The sequence below is a fragment of the Myotis yumanensis genome, unplaced genomic scaffold, assembly GCF_028538775.1.
Source record: "Myotis yumanensis isolate MYYU_CA2020_CCGP unplaced genomic scaffold, mMyoYum1.0.hap1 SCAF_6, whole genome shotgun sequence".
In the NCBI taxonomy this organism is placed as follows: domain Eukaryota; kingdom Metazoa; phylum Chordata; class Mammalia; order Chiroptera; family Vespertilionidae; genus Myotis; species Myotis yumanensis.
In genome coordinates, this window is record NW_027223757.1 from 61,647,903 (window position 1) to 61,671,841 (window position 23,939).

General features: G+C 42.3%; 1 protein-coding gene across 2 annotated transcripts in view; it reads right to left on the minus strand.

Annotated features, from left to right (window-relative positions):
* SENP6 (SUMO specific peptidase 6) overlaps positions 1–23,258 on the minus strand; it is a 104,328-nt gene extending 81,070 nt beyond the window's left edge. The window contains exon 1 of one of the 2 annotated variants that reach the window (XM_070418218.1): positions 22,831–23,258. In XM_070418218.1, coding sequence (XP_070274319.1) covers positions 22,831–22,882 — 52 coding nt within the window. In that variant the 5' untranslated portion in view covers positions 22,883–23,258. The remainder of the gene's footprint in view (positions 1–22,830) is intronic. The other variant, XM_070418219.1, reaches the window with a different exon arrangement.
* Between the last annotated feature and the right edge of the window lie 681 nt (positions 23,259–23,939).

Below are 23,939 nucleotides of genomic sequence, written 5' to 3' on the forward strand. Positions count from 1 at the left end.
AGACCCCACCCTACCCATTTTACAACCCCATCCAAGCTGTGCGCAGCAGCATTTGTATATGAATGGCCTGTCCTTTCTCAGCCTAAAACCTGTCAAACAAGCTGCAGTTGGGTCAGGGAGCCCCAAAGCCAACACCAGCAGCAGCCTACCTTGCTTCACAGCTGGGCCTTGCCTGGACACTTCCAAACCTGATACGAAGAGGAGCAATCTGCAGATCTCTCTGTAGCTCCCGCTGGGTGGCCCAAGACAGTGGCTGACTTTGCACCTCCTTGGAGACCCAAGAGCCAGTGTACCCAGTGGTCAGTGCGAGACCATATTAGATAACAACTTTTCATATCCATAAGTGACACACTCAAGGGGCAGACTCAGTGAGCACCAAAGCCCCACTGAAGCAAGTCCTGCCCCATAAGGGTGTCTCCTGCACAGCAGCTCTCCCATTGTAGACACAGCTGGTCCTCATAGCCAATTGGCCTGGAGGTCAATTCCTCCCAGTGATACCACAGCAATCAAGGCTCAACTACAACAAATACTGTGCACACAGCCCACAAAGGGGTGCACCAAGGGTGTCCACCTCAGGTGATTGGGGAAGCTGAGCCACTGTGCCCTTAAGGATACCTACTACACAAGGGCACTCTATCAACTCAAGAAGACTTAGCAGCTACCCAATACAAATAAACAAACACAGGGAAGCAGCCAAAATGAGAGACAAAGAAACATGTCACAAATGAAAGAAATGGAAGAAAGCAAACGACTGGATATAGAGTTCAAAACCACAGTCATAAAGTTACTCAAGAATCTTCTAGAAACCTCTGAGGAACTTAGTGAGACCTTCAAGGATCTTAGTGAGAATGCCAAAAAAAAAAGGAAAAGGACCAGTCAGAAATTAAGCATACACTGACTGAAATAAAAAATAATATACAGAGATTCAAAAGTAGACTAAAGGATCCCAAGAATCAAGTCAAAGATTTGAAATATGAGGAAGCAAAAAAAGCCAACTGGAAAAGCAAAAAGAATCCAAAAATATCAAGAGAGTGTAAGGAGCCTCTGGGACAACTTCAAGCATGCCAACCTCCGAATTATGGGGGAGCCAGAAGAAGAGACAGAGCAAAATATTGAAAACCTATCTGAAGAAATAATGACAGAAAACTTCCCCTACCTAGTGAAAGAAATAGACTTACAAGTCCAGGAAGCACAGAGAACCCCAAACAAAAGGAATCCAAAGAGGACCATACCAAGACATATAATTAAAATGCCAAGGGCAAAAGACAAAGAGAGAATCTTAAAAGCGGCAAGAGAAAAAAAGTCAGTTACCTACAAGGGAGTACCCATATGACTGTCAGCTGATTTCTCAACAGAAACTATGCAGGCCAGAAGGGAGTGGCAAGAAATATACAAAGTGATGAATAGCAATAACCTACAACCAAGATTACTCTACCCAGCAAAGCTATCATTTAGAACTAAAGGTCAGAGAAAGCTACACAGACAAGAAAGGGCTAAAAGAGTTCATCACCACCAAACCAGTATTATATGAAATGCTGAAGAGTATTCTTTAAGAAGAAAAAGGTAAAGATAAAAAATTATGAACAACAAAGTGACAACAAATACATATCTATCAACAAGTGAATCTAGAAAGCAGATGAATAAAAAAATCTGATGAACAGAATAAACAGGTGAATGTATTAGAATCAGGGGCATGAAAATAGAGTGGACTGACAATTCTTGGGAGGCAGGGGGTGTGGGGAGGGTACAGGAAGAGATTGGACAAAGATCTTATACCTATGGACGCGGATAGTGGGGTGGCGAGGGCCTGGGGTGGGGTTGGAACTGGGTGGAGGGGAGTTATGGGGGGCAAAGAGGAACATCTGTAATAATCTGAACAATAAAGATTAAAAAAAAAAAAAAATACACACCAAGTATTTCTAGTGAAAACTGAGCATCCTAATTGAGATGTGCTGTTAAGTATAAAATATACATTAGATTTCAAACACCTAGTATAAAAAAATAAATATAAAATATGTCAATGCTAATTTTTCAATATCAATTACATACTGTAATTAAAATATTTTTAGTATCCTGGATTAAATACGAATATTATTTTTTATAAAAAAAGATATCGAAAACTTATTTGAATAAATAATAACAGAAAATTTCCCATACCTGGTGAAAAAAATAGACTTACAAATTCAGGAAGCACAGAGAGGCCTAAACAAGAGGAACCCAAAGAGGCCCACACCAAGACACATCATAATTAAAATGCTAAGGGTTAAAGACAAAGAGAGAATCTTAAAAACAGCAAGAGGAAAAAAAGTCAGTTACCTACAAGGGAGTACCCATACGACTGTCAGCTAATTTTTCAACAGAAACTTTGCAGGCCAGAAGGGAATGGCAAGAAATATTCAAAGTGATGTACAGCAAGGACCTACAACCAAGATTACTCTACCCGGCAAAGGTTATCATTTAGAACTGAAGGTCAGGTAAAGAGCTTCACGAACAAGAAAAAGCTAAAGGAGTTCATCACCACCAAACCAGTATTACATAAAATGTAGAAGGGGAGGAGGAAGAAGAGGGAGAGGAGGAGGAGGAGGAAGATCAAAAATATGAAAAATAAGCCCGGCCAGGATGGCTCAGTGGTTGAACATCAACCTTTGAACCAGGAGATCATGGTTCGATTCCTGGTCAGGGCTCATGCCTGGGTTTCAGGCTCGATCTCCAGTCTGGGGCATGCAGGAGGCAGCTGATCTATGATGTTTCTCTCTCATCATTGATGTTTCTATATCTCTCTCCCTCTCCCTTCCTCTCTGAAACCAATGAAAAAAAAAATATATATATATATATAATATATATATATATTTTAAATATATATTTTATTGATTTTTTAGAGAGGAAGGGAGAGGGATAGAGAGCCAGAAACATCGATGAGAGAGAAACATCAATCAGCTGCCTCCTGCACACTCCCTACTGGGGATGTGCCCCGCAACCAAGGTACATGCCCTTGACCGGAATCGAACCTGGGACCTTTCAGTCCGCAGGCTGACGCTCTATCCACTGAGCCAAACCGGTTAGGGCAAAAATATATTTTTAAAAAAATATATGAATAAAATGGAAACAAATACATATCAACAACTGAATCTAAATATCAAAATAAACAAGGAATCTAATAAACAAACTGATGAATAAAATAGAACCAGAGGCATAGAAACATGGAACAGACTGAGGAATCTCAGAGCGAAGTGGGGTGGGGAGGGGAGGGCAGGAAGAGATTAGCCAAAGATCTTATATGCATATATGCATTACCTATGGACACAGACAATAGGGTGGTGAAGGCCCAGGGCAGGGTGGGAACCAGGTGGAAGGGGGCAATAGGGGGAAAAAAGGAGGACATCTATAATACTATCAACAATAAAAAAATTTTTTAAAGTAAAAAAATAAATTTGAAATATCTTTGTATGTTGGGGTTAGACAAATAATAGATAAGGGAAGCAAGGTTTCCCCCTGTCAGAGAAAGAGGTTATAAATAAGTGAGAGGAAATCTAGAAGAAACAGAGTCCATTAGAGTAAGAGATATCAGTATCTCTTAAAGTATAAAATAAATATGATATCAGTATCTCATAGAGTAAGAGATATCAGTATCTCTTACTCTATGAGATACTGATATCATATTTATTTTATACTGAGCTCATACTTATTTTATATATATACATATATATAGATATAGATATATATATACACACACACACACAGATACAGAAACAAATGTAGTTATGTATTATACTGTGGTAGCACACAGACCTAAGGCTCTGTCCTCTGAGGTCTAGGAGAATAACAACAAATACACCTACAACCAGATCTTGCTTTATAAATACCATTCTCCAATAAAAGAAATCAGGGCTGCAAAGAGAAACGATTTATTCTAGGGAGAAGGCAGGAAAAATATAAGATAATCCTGGAGTATTTTTTGTGTGCCAGAAAGCAAGAAGGTGCTTAAAAAAAAATAAGATGGGGAGATGTCAAAAGGTTAAAGTAGCCAATCTGAAACAGCCTCCCAATAGCTAAACAATACTCTGGTTTCTCTTCAGAGCATATAGTTCTTTCACCTTTTACCAATAGCTAAACAAAAGTGAAATAATTTTAGCAAAAATAAATAATAGTATGTGACAAACCCCCCAAATAAAATAAATACTCATGAGTCCATAATGCTATAAAGAATTGAATAAATAAATGGGGAGGAAATACATGTCTTTTTTACAAGAAGAATCCAAATAATATATGTATAAACTCTCTTCTCTAAGAGATTGAACTTAATTCACCTTCCCTTCAATATACACTAGATTGGTAACTCACTTCCAAAGAGTTAACTATAGGAAGGGTATAAAGTAAATTGACAATGAGAAACCTGATAATCACTATCTCAGCCAGGTGTCCAAGGTTAACATCAAAAGTGATGTTTTTATTCAGAACATATGCAGTCACGGACCACATATGATATATTCAGATTATATAAAACTAGAGGCCCAGTGCGTAATTGAAATCATGCGAGGAGGAACCCGACTGGAGGCCGGACCCGTGCCTGACCACCACGTTGCATCAGCCACCTCGTTGTGTCCCCTGGGGTGGGGGCAGGTGCTCCTGTGTGTTGTGTCTCCAATCTGGCCTGTCCCCAACCCCAGCCTTCCCGCAGCCGCTGGGGTGGGGGCTGCATGCAGTCCCCTCCTGCCCATCTGCGCTCAGCTGAGCGGTCATGATGCAGCCTCCTCCTGAGCGGTCATTACGCTCGGTTAATTAGCATATTCCCTGTTTATATAGATAGATACCAGATTAGAATGGAGCTAAAATATTCCTATCACCTAGTGATATCATAGCCATCTTAATGTCATAGTACAATGCATTACATAAATACCATTGTGTTACAATTGCCTACAGTATTCAGTACTGCTATATAGGTTTATAGCCTAGGAGTTGCAGGGGAATAGAACTTATCACCCCCCAAAATGTGTCTCTTTAGCATTCGGATTATTTTAGGTTAGTTAACTTTAAGCAGACATGGGAGAAGCTCTGAAAAACAAGAAAGACAAGTTCACCACAACAGCCAGTAGACAATGAAAAGGTTATTTTATGCACTAAAAGAACTGGGGTTCTAAACACACAATTCTAACAAATTTAATCATATGATTTCCTAATCAATAATCGATTAGAACCTATAAATTAATAAGTGAAAGACCATAACCTCATGAAAGTGGTAATTGCCAGTGAGAAAAAATATAAAGAGCAAAACAAATTTAAAAACATAAGCTTAGAGCGACTTACAGCAGGGACAAAAGCTGAAAATCTCACCACATTTCAACATGCTGCTATGGTTGACACTCGTAATGAGAGTGGAAAATTATGTGCACTCGCCCAGTAGGTGTGGCTCAGTAGTTGAGCATCGAACTATGACCAGGTCACTGGTTCAATTCCCGGTCAGAGCACATGCCCGGGTTGTGGGCTCAATACCCAATGTGGGGCATGCAGGAGGAAGCCAATCAACGATTCTCTCTCATCATTGATGTTTCTATCTCTCTCCCCTCTCCCTTCCTCTCTGAAATCAATAAAAATGTATTTAAAAAGAAAATTATGTGCACTTTACCCCACTTATAAAATTGAGAAAAGAGAAAGATAAACCTTGAGAGAACACAGTTAAGTATCACAAATTAAACTTATACATTTTTCTCTACACTCACTAAAATGACAGTAATAAAAGGAAAAGCAGAAACCTTTAACAACAAAAGAATCCAGAAATGGAGGTAAACAGCAGATGTGTGATATAACTAAATCTATGAAAGATGGAAATTTGATGGATGGGAAAGAGTTGACTTAGTTGACTAGAGAAAGAAAACCTAAATTGCCCGTGAAAGCATAAATAGAACCAAATTGACACAAGAAAAAGATTTGAACATTGTGGTATCAATAAAAGAAATGGAATTTATCCTTACAAATCTTCCCCTAAAGAAACTCAGACCCAGAAGACTTCTCCAGTAATTTCTTTAAAACTTTAAAAAAATAACAACAGCCCTGGCCGGTGTGGCTCAGTTGGTTGGGCATCATCTTGTGCACCAAAAAGTTGCTGGTTCGATTCCTGGTCAGGGCACATGCCAGATTTTTATATATATATATATTTTGAAAGTATTACATATATCCCCCTTCCCCCCTATTGACCCCATCCAATCTGCCCTACCCCCATCATTGATGTTTCTATCTTGCTCTCCCTCTCCAAAATCAATAAAAAATATTTTAAACTTATTCTATTCATTTAAAAAATAATAATTTCATAAGACATATGTTCAATCCATATAATTTAATCAGAATTTACTATCCAGAGTATATGAAAAATCTCAACATTCCACCAGAAAAACAAAATGAGAAGATAAGAATGAGAAATTAATAGAAGAAACACACACACAAAACCCTAAAACACAACTCATTGGGTTTTTGTTTAGTTTATACATGTATCCCAAGAACATAGAATAGAGTTTAACTCTAGGTTGGCACTCACTATTTTTTGAATACTGAATGAAAAGTGAACATTTTTAATGTAGCAATAAAAATATAGTAAGTTTTTCACTTAAAGTCAGAACAAAACCATAGTATAATTTTACCATAGGCAAACTGATATAAATAAAAGTTAAGTTTCAGGAACATTTGAGATTGTGCTCCCCAGCATGTATCAAATAAATGCACAAAAAAGAATAAAAAGTTCCTAAAGCATTTCACAACATAATAATGAAATGACACTGAACGAGACAATTTTATTCAAAGACTTGCTGTACAGTTGTTCCTCAACTTACAATGGTGTTATGTCCCAAATAAACCCACTCTAAGTTGAAAATATGTGGAAAATGCACCTAACCTACCAATATTGTAGCTTAGCCTAGTCTACCTTTAACATGCTTAGAACACTCATATTAGTCCACAGGTGGGCATAAGCATCTAACAACCAATACACAGTTGTTTACTCTTGTGACTGCATGCCCAACTAGGAGCTGTGCTCACTGTTGCTGCCCAGCATCACCAGAGAATATGGAATATGTCACCAGCCCAGGAAACAATCAAAATTCAAAGTTCAAATTATGGTATCTATTGAATGCAAATCACTTTCATGCCATCGTAAAGTCAAAAAAATTCAAGTTGAACCATCATAAATTTGGGACCCTCTGTATTTCCCCTCACTATAAACCAGAGTATTAGAAACTCAATGAACTATCTGATAACCCCATCAAACTGACATAAACTAAAATATCAGATATTATCAAATTTGTAATGATGTGTATAAACAGGAAAGCTTAAAAACTGCTAAAAAAACTTTGGAGATCAATTTAGCAATACCTAGGTGAAGATGAAATTGCACATGACCCAGTAATTCCATTGCTAAGAAACACTAGATCGGTGTCAGCAAAGTACAGCCTACTAAATAACTTTTCATAAAGGCCATGAGCTAAGAGCGGCTTTTACATTTTTAAATGGTTAAAGAAAAAAAATTAGCCCTGGTCGGTAGTTCAGTGTTTAGAGCATCAGCCTGTGCACCAAAGGGTCACAGGTTCAATGGGTTGTGTGTTCACTTCCAGCCCCAGGTCAGGGTATGTGCAGGAGGGAACCAGTCAATGTGTCTCTCTCACATCGATGTTTGTCTGCCTCTCTCCTTCTCCTTCCCTTCCTCCCCTCCCCTCCCTTCCACTCTCTCTGAGAAGTAATCTACACTAATAAAAGAGAAACATGCAAATTGTGTCACTTCGCTATGCCCACCAGCCAATCAGAGTGACTATGCAAATTAACCCAACAAAGATGGAGGTTAATTTGCACAGGCAGGCACAGAGCAAAGACTGAAGACTGAAGAGGCTTGGCTTCTCTGCTGCGGCTGGACCAAAGGCCTGGGTCCCGGGTGCCGGAGAAAAACCGGTGCCGGCAGCCAGGGGAAGGAAGGCCTACTGCGCAAATCTTCGTGCAACGGGCTTCTAGTGGAAAATAATATCCACTGGTGAAGATTAACAAAAAGCTTATTTAAAAAGAAAAAAAATTTTATAAGAATGTTTTATGACACATGAAAGTTATAAGAAATTCAAATTTCAGTATACAGAAAGTTTAACTGGCACACAGCCACACTCATTTATGTATTACCTATTACTGCTTTCTTGCTAAAATGGCAACATTGAGTTATTGTGACAGAGACTGTTTGGACTGCAAAATATAAGATATTCACTATCTGGCTCTTTACAGAAAAAGATTGCTGACTTCCACCCTAGAGAAATATACAGATGAGCAGAAAATGTACTTTTTAAAAAGTGGCGCCCTAGCGGCTTTGTCTCAGCAGATAGAACATTGGCCTGCGGACCAAAGAGTCCCAGGTTCGATTCCAGTCAAGGGCGCCTACCTGAGTTGCAGGCTCCTCCCCACCCAGGCCCTGGTTGGGGCTCTTGCAGGAGGCAACCAATCGATGTGTTTCTCTCACATCGATGTTTCTCTCTCTTTCCCTCTCTCTCCCGCTCTCCCTAAAAATCCATGAAAAATATCCTCGGGTATTAACAAAAACAAAGACCCCCCCCAAAAAAAAGTTGATAGGAGCAATATGAAATATAGTAAGATATTCATAGTAACAACATATATATAAACAGTAAAAAGTTGGATACAACATACATCCACAAATGGAAATGTATAAATAAAAATGTAGTATATTCATACTATGAACTAAAGGATAATAAAAATGAAAGCACTAGAACCCTGGCCGTGGGCTCAGTTGGTTGGAGTCATCCAGCACACTGGTTGCGTGTTCGATTCCCAGTCAGGGCAGATACCTAGTTTGCAGGTTCAATCCTCAGTCCATGTGCAAATCTGTATCTCTCTCAACATCAATGTTTCTCTTTCCCTTCTTCCCTTTCTAAAATCAATTTTTTTAAAAAGAGTGAAGTACAAAGAAATTAATGGGAATGAAAACTACCACATGAAGGATGGTGTTTACCCCTGAGGAGTAAGTAGGTTGGAAGAGGATCTCAAAAGGAAAGGGTTTACCCCAGCTTCAACTTTATTCGTGGTGTTTTCTTTAGGCTAGGAAGTAGTATGTAAGATGTTTTTTAAAATGTTTTTTTATTGATTTTAGAGAGAAAGGGAGAAACATTGATATGAGAAACATGAATTAGCTGCCTCCTGCACACCCCCTACTGGGGATCTAGCTGAAAAAACTTGGCCTGTGCCCTGAGTAGGAATCATCTCATGCATTGGATGAAGCTCAATCAACTAAGCCAGTGGTCGCCAACTGGTAGTCCGTGGACCACTGGTGGTGTGTGAGGTCCGAAAGGTTGGTGACCGCTGGTTAGCCACACAAGCTAGGGCTAGAATATGAATATTTAAATATATTATCCTAATAATTTTTAAACTATTATTGATAAGATTTTACAATAATGAAAAATAGGACAAATTTTTAAAAAGATCTCCAAGACATAAGTTAACTTCTGCAACTTAGAATATAAAAAAGCAGTAAAAGGAAATATACAGAATTCAATGCAAATACCAGAAAACCCCAGTAAAGCAATTTTAGGTAGTAATGCAGCGCTATAGACCCATTCTTTCTAAAAAATCTGTCAAGATTCTCCAAAGGCTGTCTTTTGGAGGCCTGAGTCACAATGTTACAAGTACCCTGATGTAGAGATGACATAAAAAGGCCTTTAGGCTACAATTTTCCATACTTGCCAGAGGTCAGACATTTAAATAAAGCCATCTTGAAACCTCCAGACCAGACCAGCTACCACCAAATGACTCCCAGGAATGTCATATAAAGCAAGAAGAAAAAAAAAAAATCACCTGAGATGATTTTTTCCAATTCCTAATCTATAAAACCTTTATCCTTTAGTACAGAAGACAAACAGATTGTCTAATATTAACTCATAATGAAGTCTGAATATATTATATTCTTGGGAGGAAATAAATTAGACTTCTGTGAGTCACCAAAACCATAATATTCTTTTTGCCTCAGGATCCAGCTATTTATTCTGCAGTGTTTTCTGCTTTATGAACTTCATTCCAGTGGATATCTATGGACCTTTTACCAATAAGCAGTTAGTTCTATCTGAGGCCATCATAAGGCAGCAGTTTGGTGCTATTGGTGTTGCTGGAAGCTCACTGATCTTCTATGGAATATGAATATCAAGTGGTGTTACCTTATCCCAAAGTGATGAGTTGGTTCTCAATTTAAAAAAAAATTTTTTTTTATTGATTTCAGAGAGGAAAGGAGACGGAGAGAGAGATAGAAACATCAATGATGAAAGAGAATCATTGATTGGCTGCCTCCTGCACCCCCACATTGGGGATCAAGGCCGCAACCAAGGCATATGCCCTGACCAGGAATCGAATCGTGACCTGCTGGTTCATACCATTGAGCTCAACCACTGAACCACGCCGGCTGGGCTCAATTTCTTTAAAATACAGTTAGCTCAAGCTGATGCACACACAGTTCCAAAGCCAGTAAATTAACAACTCCATAATGATTGCTAAAGCCAAGTGGCTCCAAATGTTCTTTTAGCTACAAAGAAAGGAGAAGAGGACTATCAAGATGACATGGGAACTCAGCACTCAATCAGATAGACCAATAAAACACTTTATCAAAGTGCAAATGCATAACATGACAGAGAAAACTGACAGTTCTATAATAAACTTATTTTAAAAGATAAACTTGAGAAATGGTAAACACTGGAAATGGTGCGGACAGAGGAGACTCAGGAATTGATATCCAAATTGTAAAGAAATGCTCAAGATTCTCGGACTTAACAAAAACAACAAAAAAGATTCTCAGACTTCATTGCTATTGTGACAAAGTTAAATCATCCTATATAATAAAGACCCAGGGTGTAAGACCATTACGACCTAAGGCTCGACCAGACCGGAAGTCAGTGCTGGGCTGCCCTGGCTGTGGTGGGTTATGCAGGGTGGGAGGCAGTCCCGGGCAGGGTGGGAGCCAGTACAGAGGAAGTCAGTCCCGGGTCTGGCTGTGCCTGGTGGGAGTCAGTCCTGGGTCATGTAAGCGGAAACCGTAAGAAAGAGAAACAAGGCAGACCTATCCCTTCACATGGGGAGATATTGGCAGAAGAATAGCAGGGAGTCAGAACTCCTACCATCTCATAACAATAATGAATACCCTTCCCCCTCCCCCAACACACATACCTACAAACCTTGGGCCAAGTAGGGAACCTGGACTTCTACTCTCTTCTTGAAATAATGAGGTGGCATCTCACCCTTCCCTTACCAGAGCAGTATCAAAGCAAAGCCAGATAACACAGGGTTGAAAAAGATCCAGAGTTTCATAATGCTCAAAATTTCTAGGTTTCAATTATCAAATTATTCATAAAAAGCAGAAAGATCTAAAACTGAATAAAAAAGATAACAGATACTAACACTGAGATAGTAGAGATGACAGAGTTATTTGATAATAAGTTTAGAGCAGCCATCAAAACAATCTTTACATGAGTGATTTTGAACATCCTTAAATCACTGTAAGTCGCTTAAATGGGAAAAAAAGAAGGTTATGGCAAGTAAATAGAAAGTCTCAGCAAAGAAAATGAAGCTATAAAGAAGAACCAAATGAAAATTATAGTACAGAATATAATTCAAATAAATAACACAGTGAATAGGCTCAACGCAGAATGGATGGAACAGAGGAAACACTCAGGGAACTAGAAAATATAACAATAAAAATATCCAATAAGAATAGGGAGAACATGGGCTTGAAAACAACAGAAAAAGATCAGAACCACAGGAACCAGTGGAGTCATAACAACAACAACAAAAAACAAATAAATAAAACTGTAACACTTGGAGTCCAGGAAGAAATTAAAGGAGATGGAGCTGAAAGAGTACTTGAAGAAATAATGGCTGAAAACTCTTCCAATTGGTCAAAAGACAGAAATCCTCAATTTTAAGGTGAGGAAATACAAAATGAGATAAACCCAAAGACAGCAACACCCACATCATAGTCAAACTTCTAAAAAATAAAAACAAAGAAAAAAATCTTGAAAGTTCTGAATGACAAACACTGTATCTATAAGGAAAAAGTAATTCTCATGACAATAGGTTTTCCATTAGAAACCATAAAGTTCAAAAAATAGAAGAACTGTCAACAGAGTCCTATTTCCAATTAAAATATCCTTCAGCAATATGAGGAAAATCAAGGCAAGAGAAAACACAAATGTAAACAAGAATTAATAAATATTATCCAAATCTCAAAATACATGTGAAATATATTTAATATCATCTTTCCAGGTAAACTCAAATTTATTCCTCCATTACTTATGGAATAGCTAAAATTAAACAGGTTTATAATATTAATTATTGGCAAGTATCTGCAGGATCTGGAACTCTCATTCACTGCAGGTGGTTGTGTAACTTGGATAAAAGGATGCAAAACTGTATCTACTAAAACTAAACATATGCCTATAGCATCATTAAAATTACTGCTTTTATATATCCAAAAGACATGAGCATATAGGTCCTCAAAATCATATGTGAAAGGATGTTTAGTGTACCTTTATTCATAATATTTTAAAATTAGAAACAACTTATAAATATGGCTACAGGAAAATGGAAGAATGGTAGTAAATTCAAATAACAGAATACCACACACCTACAAAAAAAGAATAAAATCCTGATAAGAAGAAAAATAAGGGTTATTTTCATAGATATTATGTTAAGCAAAGAAGTGAGACACAAATGAGAATACATCACATAAATCCATTGATATGAATTTCATGAACTGATGGTACTATCAATGATTATAAAGGTCAGAAAATTAAGAAATTCTGAGGGTAGTAGTCAGAAAGGGGGGATGAAAGAAACTTCTAAAATCTTGAAAAAGATTCTACATCTTATACTGGGTGTTACATATGTAAACAAGTTTGATCTCTACATTTACATTTCATGCACAGGTGGAGTTAAATATAAATGTTTTCTAGCACTGCAAGTCGCTTATTATTTGAGCTTGGGTTCCTCAACTTTCAGAGACCATACTAATCTCCATTATGTCATATTACCATCTGAAGACAAACAGTGACATCAAGACCTAATTCTACAGCTCAGTAACCCTGAAAAATGAAAGAGGATTTATCCTGATTAAAAACTCTGAAGAAATCATACTAACAATTCAATATAATTCACCAAATATTCTGCATAAAATATCATCTCAAATGGTGTACCATTTATGATTCAATAATTGGAACTTAAGAGGAAGTAAAAGAGTAGGTCTTTTGTTATTCTCATAGTTTGTGAACTCAGTAGTATTATTGATAAACTATTGAAAACGTAGGTTTTTACGTTTTCTACAAATATTTAAATTGTTTGGGTAATACCAAAAGACTAAATTTTTAGCCTAAACATACTTTAATATATTTTTATTGTTAACTTTAGAGAGGAAGGGAGAGGGAGAGGAAGATAGAAACATCAATGATGAGAGAATCATTGATCAGCTTCCTCCTGCATACCCCACACTGGGGATCTAGCCTGCAACTCGGGCATGTGCCCTGACCAGGAATCAAACTGTGACTTCTTGGTTCATAGGTTGATGCTCAACCACTGAGAAACACCAGCCAGGCAGCCTAAACATACTTTAAAAAGTGACTGTCATATATTGGGAAATGAGCCATTAAAGTAATATGGGATCCTATATAATAAAAGGCTAATATGCAAATCGACCAAGCAGCGGAACAACCGATTGCTACGACATGCACTGACCACCAGGGGGCAGATGCTCAACGCAGGAGCTGCCCCTGGTGGTCAGTGTGCTCCCACGGGAAAACGCCGCTCAACCAGAAGACCTGAGCTGGGCTCATTGCTGGCAAGTGCAGCGGTGGTGGCAGGAGCCTCACCCACAGGGAGCGGGCCTAAGCCATCAGTTGGACATCCACTGAGGGCTCCTGGACTGCTAGAGGGCACAGGCTGGGCTGAGGAGCCCCCCCCCCCCCCCCCCAGAGCACACGAATTTCGTGCACCAGGCCTCTAGTTCTTTAATATTTCTTGTGATTATAATAGAGAATGGAGACCCAAAGTGAACTGAAGAAAAAAGATTAAATGCCAAAATATGTGGAACCCCGCTTCATTGGAATTATGGAGGCAGAGAGGCAAAGTCAACCATGGTCATGATGTCCCCAAGATTTAGTGGCAGATTCATACATTCAAAGTGTGGGGGCAGAAAGTTACAGATTCTTGAATAGAGGCAAGACAATAGATTACTATGTAGTCTACAAACAAGTCTTGGAGAATTTCTAGCTCTTCATTTCCTAAAAAATGGCCTCAATCTTTGCAAAAAAAAAAGAACACAAACAAACCACTGAAATTTATTATACAGTGGACACCAGCACTTTTCTCTCCCTGCTCTGTTTCAAAGATTGTAAGCAGTTAATATTGGAGGGGGAAAAACCCATATTCAAAACTAAGATGAAATGTTATTTGAAATATCAAAAAAACTCCAAAAAAAATTTTAAAAACTCCAAAGATAAGAATATGGCTTGGTTTTTTGTGTGTGCTTCTTTAAAATATATTTTTATTGATTTCAGACAGGAAGGAAGAGGGAGAGAAAGAAATATTGATGAGAAACATCATGGATTGGCTGCCTCCTGCATGCCCTCTACTGGAAACCAAGCCTGCAACCGGGCATGTGGCCTGACTGGGAATTGAATCTTGACCTCCTGGTTCATAGGTCAATGCTCAACCACTGGGCAACACTAGCCAGGCTGGCTTGTATTTTGTTTGTTTGTTTGTTTGTTTTTGCTACTTAAGCCTGCAGTTTCAGATGGCCTCAAGATAGCTGTTAACTTGGGACAAGGCAGAATATCTAAACATCCCAATTTGCCTAGGACTATCCCAATTTCTAACACTGGAAGTAAAAAATAATGACTGTTTATGCTCTTATTTACACCTTTGAAACAAATTACAAATTGTGTGGCCTACTTTGTTCTTTTTAGCCTCCTAAACTGTCCAGAAATTAGAAACTTTTGGATTGCATAAGAAATGTCATTTTCAAGTTTTAAGAAATACTATGACTTTATTCTTTGCCACTCTTCCCCTTGAATGGTGGAATCTAATTCCCCTCCCCTTGAATCTGGGCTGGCTCTATGACATTTTGGCCAACAGAATATGGCAGAAGTAATACTGTATAACTTTTGGGGTTGGCCTTAAGAGATCTGCTTTTGCTTTCTTAGAGTTCTGTTTATCAATAAATGATAATTTTTCATAATTCCCTGTTATTTTGCCTTTTCTTATCCAACCCTCCTCCCAAAGGTAAAGTAGATAAGAGAAAGAATGTAGAAGCAAAGGGACAAAGAAGGGAGAGAAAGGAAATGCTGAAGGTTAGGTCTATAAGTCAGGTCCCAAGTTCCAATTCCAATTTCCCCACTAACTTGGTATGGGTCACAAAACAGAGAATCCACTAATACTTAGAAAAAAGAAAGGTAGTAAGTTAAAGAAAAACAATAAAACTAGAATTCAAATGAAAGAAGCGGCAAGATGGAAGAGAAGGAAGGCAAGAGAAAGTTCTTTTCCTACCTGCTAAGAAAAGAAATATAGTAATACCAACTAACATATAGTTCTTAGAATTATATGCCTGGAATTGTTCTAAGAATCCTATCTAATAAAGAGGGAATATGCTAATTGACCCTCATGCTGTCACAAAGATGGCGGTGCCCACAGCCAATAAGGAGGGGATATGCTAATCGACTGCCACGCCATCAAAGATGGTGGTGCCCACAGCCAATAAGGAGGGAATATGCTGACTGCCACGCCCTCAAAGATGGCAGTGCCCACAGCCACAAGATGGTGCCGCCCAGTCCCCTCAGCCCCGCCGGGGTGGCAGGTGCACAGCAAGGCCGGGGCCACTCCACACACCTGCCTCCAGAGTCCCGCAGTCCCCTCAGCCCCCCAGGGCCGGCCCGAGGCGCAGGTAAGCCTCGGATGTCGGCTGCCCAGCCGTGGCAGCAGCAGAGGTGTGATGGGGGCGTAGCCTTTCCCTGATCACTGGGTCACCTTCTGCCCCTGAGGGCTCCTGGACTGTGAGAGGGGTCAGGCCGGGCTGAGGGGTCCCCCCTCCAGTGCATGAATTTTCATGCACCAGACCTCTAGTTTTATATACAGTGGGGCCTGGACTTACGAGTGTCCCGACTAACAAGTTTTTCGAGATATGAGCCGTCTCTCGGCCGATTTTTTGCTTTGAGTTGCGAGCTAAAATTCGGGTTATTAGCCAGCTTCAGATACCCCACTGCTAGTTGGCGCAGCGAACGTCACAGTGAACGCCACAACATCAGCCCAGCATTCAATTCATTGTAATGGTGAAAATTAATTTGACATACGAGTAATTTGAGTTACGAGCTCCATCATGGAATGAATTAAACTTGTAAGTCAAGGCCCCACTGTATATTAAGACATTTACCAGTAATCTTCATGGCAACCTTATGAGGTAACTACAATTATTATCCTTGTTTTACACATATGGAAACACAGAGGTTAAATAATCTATCCAAGATCACACATCTAGTAAGTAGTAGAGCTAGATGTTTAATTCCAGCATTCTGGTCTCTGAGTTCATCTTCTTAGTGAATTTCTAATGAAAATCAGTTCCATTTCAAGTGAGTTTCTACTCAACTGTTCCATGTGCATACAAGAAATCAAGTGATAAGTAGAATTTATAAATTCAACTGGGATGAAACCAGGAAATACATATACTTAAGGAGTAAATAAGGAATGACACCATGACGTAGTTTTTAAAAGTGGTGTAATCAGAGACATTGAACGATGGAACAGACTGATGAATTTCAGAGGGAAGGCGGGGGGCGGGGGCGGAGGAAGTGCTCAAGAAGAGATTAGCCAAAGAACTTATAGACGGGAGAAGAGTGGAGGGGGTCCATGATGGGGAAAAAAGGAGGACATGTGTAATACTTTCAACAATAAAGATAAATTAAAACTATTCACATATTCATGGAATACAAATCATCTAGGAGAAATTGTGCTTTAGTTAAGAGGTATTGTGAAGTATTTACTGTCCCCAGTAAAACTGACAAACTAATGGAGTTGAACTACAATTATATGTATTTACAACCAATTAAGTATGGCTAAGTATGGCTTAGGGGAAATGGAAGACACTTTTCATTTGGAGATAAAAGCAATTTTGCTGGTAAAGAGGACAATACTGGTATTGCAGTCTTTTCAGCCTACTGGGCAAAGTCCACAAAGGAAGATGAGCCCAAATAAATAGGAAAACAAAGAGGTGTGGGTGTGTGTATCCTACCTACATAATAAAGAGCTAATGTGCTAATTAGACTGGATGGCAGAACAACCTTCCAAACGACCTCCCAGAACTACCAGTGGGCAGGGCCATGGGGCCACGAGGGCCGAGCCCCTTGCATGAATTTTGTGCATCAGGCCTCTAGCCTTATATAATAAAGAGGTAATATGCAAATTAACCCTCACGCCCTCACAAAGATGGCTGCCTATAACCAGGCAGGCAAGGGGATTAGTGAGGAACGACCCAACAACTGAACAAGCAGGCTGCGTGGGGTGACCAGGCCGGCAGGGGGGTTGGTGAGGAATGACCAAACGACTGAACAGCAGGGGGGCCATGAGGGGCAACCAGGCCAGCAGGGGGGAGATGCAGTTGGGGGCAACCAGGCTGGTGGGGAGGTAGTTGGGGGCAATTAAGCTGGCGGGGGGGTGGGGGGGGCGGGGGTCGCAGTGAGGGGTGACTAGGCCAGTGGGGGGGAGGGGGGCAGTTAGGAGTGACCAGGCTGGCAGGGAGGGAGCAGTTGGGGGTGACCTGGCCAGCAGTGGCGGGGGGGGAGGGGGGGGCGCAGTTAGGGGCAACCAGGCAGGCATGCAGGTGAGCGATTAGGAGCCAGCAGTCCAGGATTGTGAGAGGGATGTCCGACTACCAGTTTAGGCCCAAAACCGTAGTCGGACATCCCCCAAGGGGTCCCAGATTAGAGAGGGTGTAGGCTGGGCTGAGGGGGATTCCCCCCTCCCCTGTGCACGAATTTCGTGCACTGGGCCTCTAGTGTATGAATAAAAGGGAAGGCAGAAAAAAATGGAAAAAAATATTGTTGAGCAATTATTTGGTAAAAGAAAAAAGGAAAAGGGAAAGCAAACTAGATATGAACAAGTGCAGCATAAAAAAGAAGAAACAAATGTGAGAGAAAGTAAACTTAAGAGGTTCCACAGAGGAGAGAAGGGGAAAATATCAAAAGAAAGGTTATAAAAACAAGCTAACATCACTTCTGCCCTATACTGCAACAGTTTCGTAACTAGTCTGGCTGATAATCTTTTGCTCCTCTCTAAAGCTTTCTCTATGTGGTAGCCAGTGACCTTTTTTTAAAAAACAAACCTGATAATGGCACCTCCAATCTTGTACCACTCTCCTTGTTAGCACCACACTGTCCTCCTTTTAGTTTCCTAAACATGCCATGCTCCCTCTATTTTATTCCCTCTGCCTGGAAAGCACTGTCTACCCACATTTTCTTCTTCAACTGCCCTGATTAGATCAAATTCTCATTATTATGAATAATCCTCTTTTGCTGCACTTGTTATAATTTTACATTTACAAGTGTGATTATTTGACCACTGACTTTCCTCTCTGGACTAGAAACTCCATGAAGAAACCATTCTCACCGCCCCCTCTCCCACCCCCATCATTGTGCCTCTCAGCATAATACCTACAACATTAGAGTTGCTCAATAAATATCTGTTAAATGAATGAACAGAGAAACCTGCCAAACTATCACAACTGAAAAGGGGGTTATAAGGCAACCTATATGAATAGAACAGAAAAAATCGTCAAAGAAGAGAAAGAAAAAAATTCAATACAAGCTGTGATCTAATTAAATTCACACAATTTTCATGCACAAAATAATGGACAACAGTTGACAGTAAACCTCCTTTTCCTTAATGAAGCCAGAAAAGGAAATGGTTGGTAATAGCATTTACTTAGTGGGTATAAGAATGTAAGACATAATTTAGAATAGACATCTCAAACTGACTTCACCAAAGCAGAGCTATTAACTTCTAGGTCCTCTACCAGTCTACTCCACATCAGTAAATGAAATTAACCCCCAACATCTCAAATAAAAGCTGGGAGTTATCTTTGATTCCTCCCTTACTCTGACCCTTGGTATACAATCCATTACAATCCTGTTGGCTCTACATCCAAACATATCTGCAGTCTCTCCACTCCTTTTCCTCAATCTACACTGCCACTATCCTATCCCAACCCTAAACTACATTTTACAAATATTCTAACTCATGTTCCTGCTTTTACTCTTGCTCTTTTCTAAGTCATTCCAGAGCAGTCAGTGATTTTTTGAGATAAATTATATCATAACACCCCTCTGCCCCAAACTCAGTAACTTCCCACTTCTCAAAATGAAAAATTTATTATCTTGCATGATAGATCTGCTTCTTTCACATCACTCTGCTTGCATTTCACTCATGACCTTTTTAACAAATGAAACCATATATTATCCTCTCAGAACCTGTACAGGCATCATCCTCTCGGAAGTGGCCCATAGAGAAGGTGTTACCTTAACTCTGGTGTCACCTCCTCAGGAAGGCCTTTCCAGAATTTTTAACACTGTGTAAAATGGCTTTACCATTATTTCCTTGTTCTATAAGTATATTTCTCTTACAGCCTTTATCATGTTATCTTCTTTATTTCATTAACAACAAGTATGTTCCAGGTGTAAGACATATGACGGTGAAGAAACAAAGTCATTGCTCTGATGAAGCTTATTTTTACTAGGACTGAAAAACATGAAAAATACAACAGTAAAGGGAATACCAGGTGTTTGTATGTGTGTGTGGCAGCATGGCATTTTAAGTAGGTTGTCAGGTCTGAGAAGATCTGAATAAAGTAAAGGGACCAATGTGAAAACTTGGGGTAAGACTGTTCTAAATGGACCGTTTATTTATTAAGCCCCCCCCCCCCCCCACACACACACACTAAAATGTAAGTTCTACGAAAGCAGAGCTTTAACTATCTTGTACACTGTTATAGTCATCTTGGTACAGAGTCTAGCACAGAAGAGGCTCCAAATATTTAATGTGTGAATGAAAACCTACATCCGTTTTTCAAGAAGTCTACTGGAGAGTAAGAAAAGTATACTATATAGAGATGTTTAAATATTAAAACATAAGGACCTATGAAGAATACAAAATGTGTGGCAAGTTACAGTGGAGTATTTTCTTATTAAAAGTGCAAAAAACCAAAAGAATTAAATAAAAAAATACAATTAGTGAATATTATTCTTTTATTTCAAAAAATGCAGTACAATATATGAAAATCCAACAAGAAACTGAAATCCTTGCTTTCCCTTAAGCTCATTCTCTAAGCAAGTAACCATTTGCTTTCTTTATAAGAATGCTGAAGGAGACATGACGACACTCAAATTTATCATCTGGACATTCATATATCTTTAAGTTAGAATAAACTAAAAGCAATAGTTTGAAATTCACATCTGCCCAGTATCTGTTGGCTTTATTTGTGCTATTTCTTTTTAAAATATATATATTTTTTTATTTGAGAAGGAAGGGAGAGGGAGGGAGGGAGGTGATAAAAATCACTGACTGGCTGCCTCCTGCACGCCCCACACTGGGGATCAAGCTTGCAACCCGGGCACGTGCCCTGAGTGGGAACTGAACTGTGACCTCCTGGTTCATAGATCACTGCTCAACCACTGAGCCACACCGGCCTGGCTATTTGTGCTCTTTCTATCCCATGTTCACAGTCAAAACTTAAACTGAGCCCTAACCGGTGTTGCTCAGTGGATAGAGTGTAGGCCTGGGGACTGAAGAGACCCGGGTTCGATTCTGGTCAAGGGCATGTACCTTGGTTGCGGGCACATCCCCAGTGGGGAGTGTGCAGGAGGCAGCTGATCAATGTTTCTCTTTCATTGATGTTTCTAACTCTCTATCCCTCTCCCTTCCTCTCTGTAAAAAATCAATAAAAATATATTAAAAAAAAAACACAAAAAACTTAAACTGAATTAGAAGCATACAGAAGCCCAAACCTTAACACAGCATAAAGGTACAACCATCTGCATACAGAATATAATACGCAACAGTAAGACATCTTTTGAGGTACCAATACCGAAACAAAAAATGATGCAGCGCAAGCTGCATCACTATCAGCCTCCAACAGGCACCTATTCTGCTCAAAACAGAACAAAGATAGAATGGAGGTAATATTAAATGAACCCAGAAAAACTTACACGCTTCCCACATCTTCTTACTCGAAATTTCATATTAAATTCGCATCACTTTCAGAGAAAAAGGTTGGCTTCCTAGCAAGGTAAGATTCCTTTTGCTCTGCCATGCGTGCGTGGAAGAAGAATTAAGTAAATTAAGGTTTCTTCTCCCACCTACAGCTCCTAGTCCAGCGGTTCTCAACCTGGGGGTCGAGCGACCCTTTCACCGGGGTCGCCTAAGACCATCGGAAAACACATATATAATTACATATTGTTTTTGTGATTAATAACTACGCTTTAATTATGTTCAATTTGTAACAATGAAAATACATCCTGCATATCAGATATTTACATGACAATTCATAACAGTAGCAACATTACAGTTATGAAGTAGCAACGAAAATAATTTTATGGTTGGGGGTCACCACCACATGAGGAACTGTATTAAAGGGTCGCGGCATGAGGAAGGTTGAGAACCACTGTCCTAGTCCCTTTTCGTTCATTAGACTAAGGCTGAGTAGCTACTCCTGTCTCCAGGCCTCGTCCATAAAACCATACGCAAGGCATACCCATCCCCCAACACCCTCTTAAAGAACCTATTACCACCACGGATAAGTACTTTCTTAATTTAAAAACGTTTCTAATTCGTTGTTGTTGTTTTTTTAAAGTATTACTTACACCGCGTATGAAAATCATCTTGCCAATTACCCGACCCTAACAAGCCCGGCCACCAGCAGATGCATCCATCTCCCTCAACACCGTGTGCGCCCAGTTACCCTGCAAACCCCGGAGCCGCCAGCAACCCACAGTTCTTTGTCCACAGTCACAACGCATCCGGCTGTGTTTTGGGGGGCCCTTCCACCGGCAGAGCCAACACTGCTCCCGGTCCCCACCATCCCCACCGATCACTGACACGCAGTTTTCCCGAAGACCCGCGTCCGTCCACCCACAGCCCCTGCTTCCCTCTCCCGCCCCAGCGATCAAACATGGAACCAGCCAAACTGGGCCCACGAGCTTCGGTGGCCGCCCCAAAATTGAGGCTGCGAGTCTCATTCTCTTCCTCCACGTAAGCCACCCGGTGAGATATTTTTGGCAAAACGCAGTCGGTAAGCAGCCCCGAGGCGGCCGGGCCTAGTCGGCACGCCGGCTGCACAGGGAAGCGGGCCGCTCGGCGGAGGCAGGCGGCGGAGGGCAGGACACGCTCCGGAAGGCGACCCCCTCCCCGGCCGGACCCCACCTCACCCAACCGCAGCCACTGGAACTGCCCACGGACGCCCGCCGAGGCCCGGACGCGGGCGGCTCTCACCCTCCAGGCCGCCCCCACCACATGCAAAAATGCGACCCTCACGCGTGCAACCCGGGCTCGCGGCCGACCCACCCACCCTCTCGCCGGCCCGGCCCCGGCCGCTCGCACCCACGGCCTCGGAGCCGGCGCCCTCGCAGCCCATTCCCGCCCCGACATCGCCCCGGCGGCCCCCACCCCCGCGCCTCCGCCGCCCTCCGAACCTACCCGGCGCGAACAATCGAATATCCGGGGGTCACGGGCCCCATGTTCCCGTATTTCCCGACCCCGGGGGTCCCGCCAGGGCAGACATGGACGTACCTTCCAGAAAAGCAAGCTCCCCGGAGCTGCCGCCGCTCTTGCCAGCCGCCATCTTCCTCCTCCCACGGCGCCGCCGCCTTAATCCATAGCCCTCAGGGCCGCCGCGCTCGCCGGGCTGGGGGGCCGCGCCGCAGGGGGGTAACCGCCGCAGGGCGGGCGGCGCTCGGCGTCCGGACGGGCCTACACAAAGGCCGGCGCTCGGGCCTGCCGCGCCGGGCTTCTCCTCAGGCGCCTCCGGGGCGCTGAGCGCGGCGACAACGACGGCGGCCCTTCCCAGGCCCGGCTCCTGTCGGCCCACGACTCCCCATCCACCGCCCCCGAGGCCGCCCGAGAAGTCGCCCCCGCCGCGGGCCCCAGGAAGAGAGCGGGCAGGCGGGCAGGCGGGCCCTCTCACGCCGCCCCTCGGCCCGGGGCGGAAAAATGGCCGCACCCGCTGCGCTCGGCGGCGAGGTCTCCGCTACCGTCAGGCGCCCCGGCGCGCCTCGCCCCTCCTGCCGCCGCCGCCGCCGCTACGGCCGCCCGCCCGCCCCGCCCAGGCGTGAAGGCATCAGCGGAGGCCGCTGCCACTGTCCATGTGGACCGGGTGGGGCTCGGCCCACGCCTCGCGTCCGTCGCCACAGCAGCCGAGCCGCCGCCGCCGCCGCCGCTCCTCCCCCACGAGCGCCGGGGCTGCCGCCCGCCGCCCCTGCCTCCTGCTCCCGCGCCCGCCCGCCGCTCCCGCGCCCGCCCGCCGCCTCCGCCTCCGCCTCTGCCTCCTGCTCCCGCCCCCGCGCCGCTCCCCTCAGCACCGACTGTGGAGCCCAGCGCCCGCTCGGCCCGGAAGTGGTGAGCCCGGCGGCGGCCCGGTGCGTGGGCGCCTCCCCCGCGCAGGCCCGAGGAGCGCGGCTCCGGCGGCGGCACCGGCGCCCGTGAGAGGAGACAAGTCCGTTCCTCTCCGCGGAGGGGCCTGGGCGCGGAGCCGCAACCGGCCCCGGGAGGGGAGCGGGGCACTGCAGGCGCCGGTTCAGAAAGCGATGGGTGGTCTGCACTCCTTTTTAAAGACTTTTCAGATTAATTGATCAGAGAAGGTTCTGCAGTGCGCATCGGGTGACAGTGTTGAAAAAAAAATT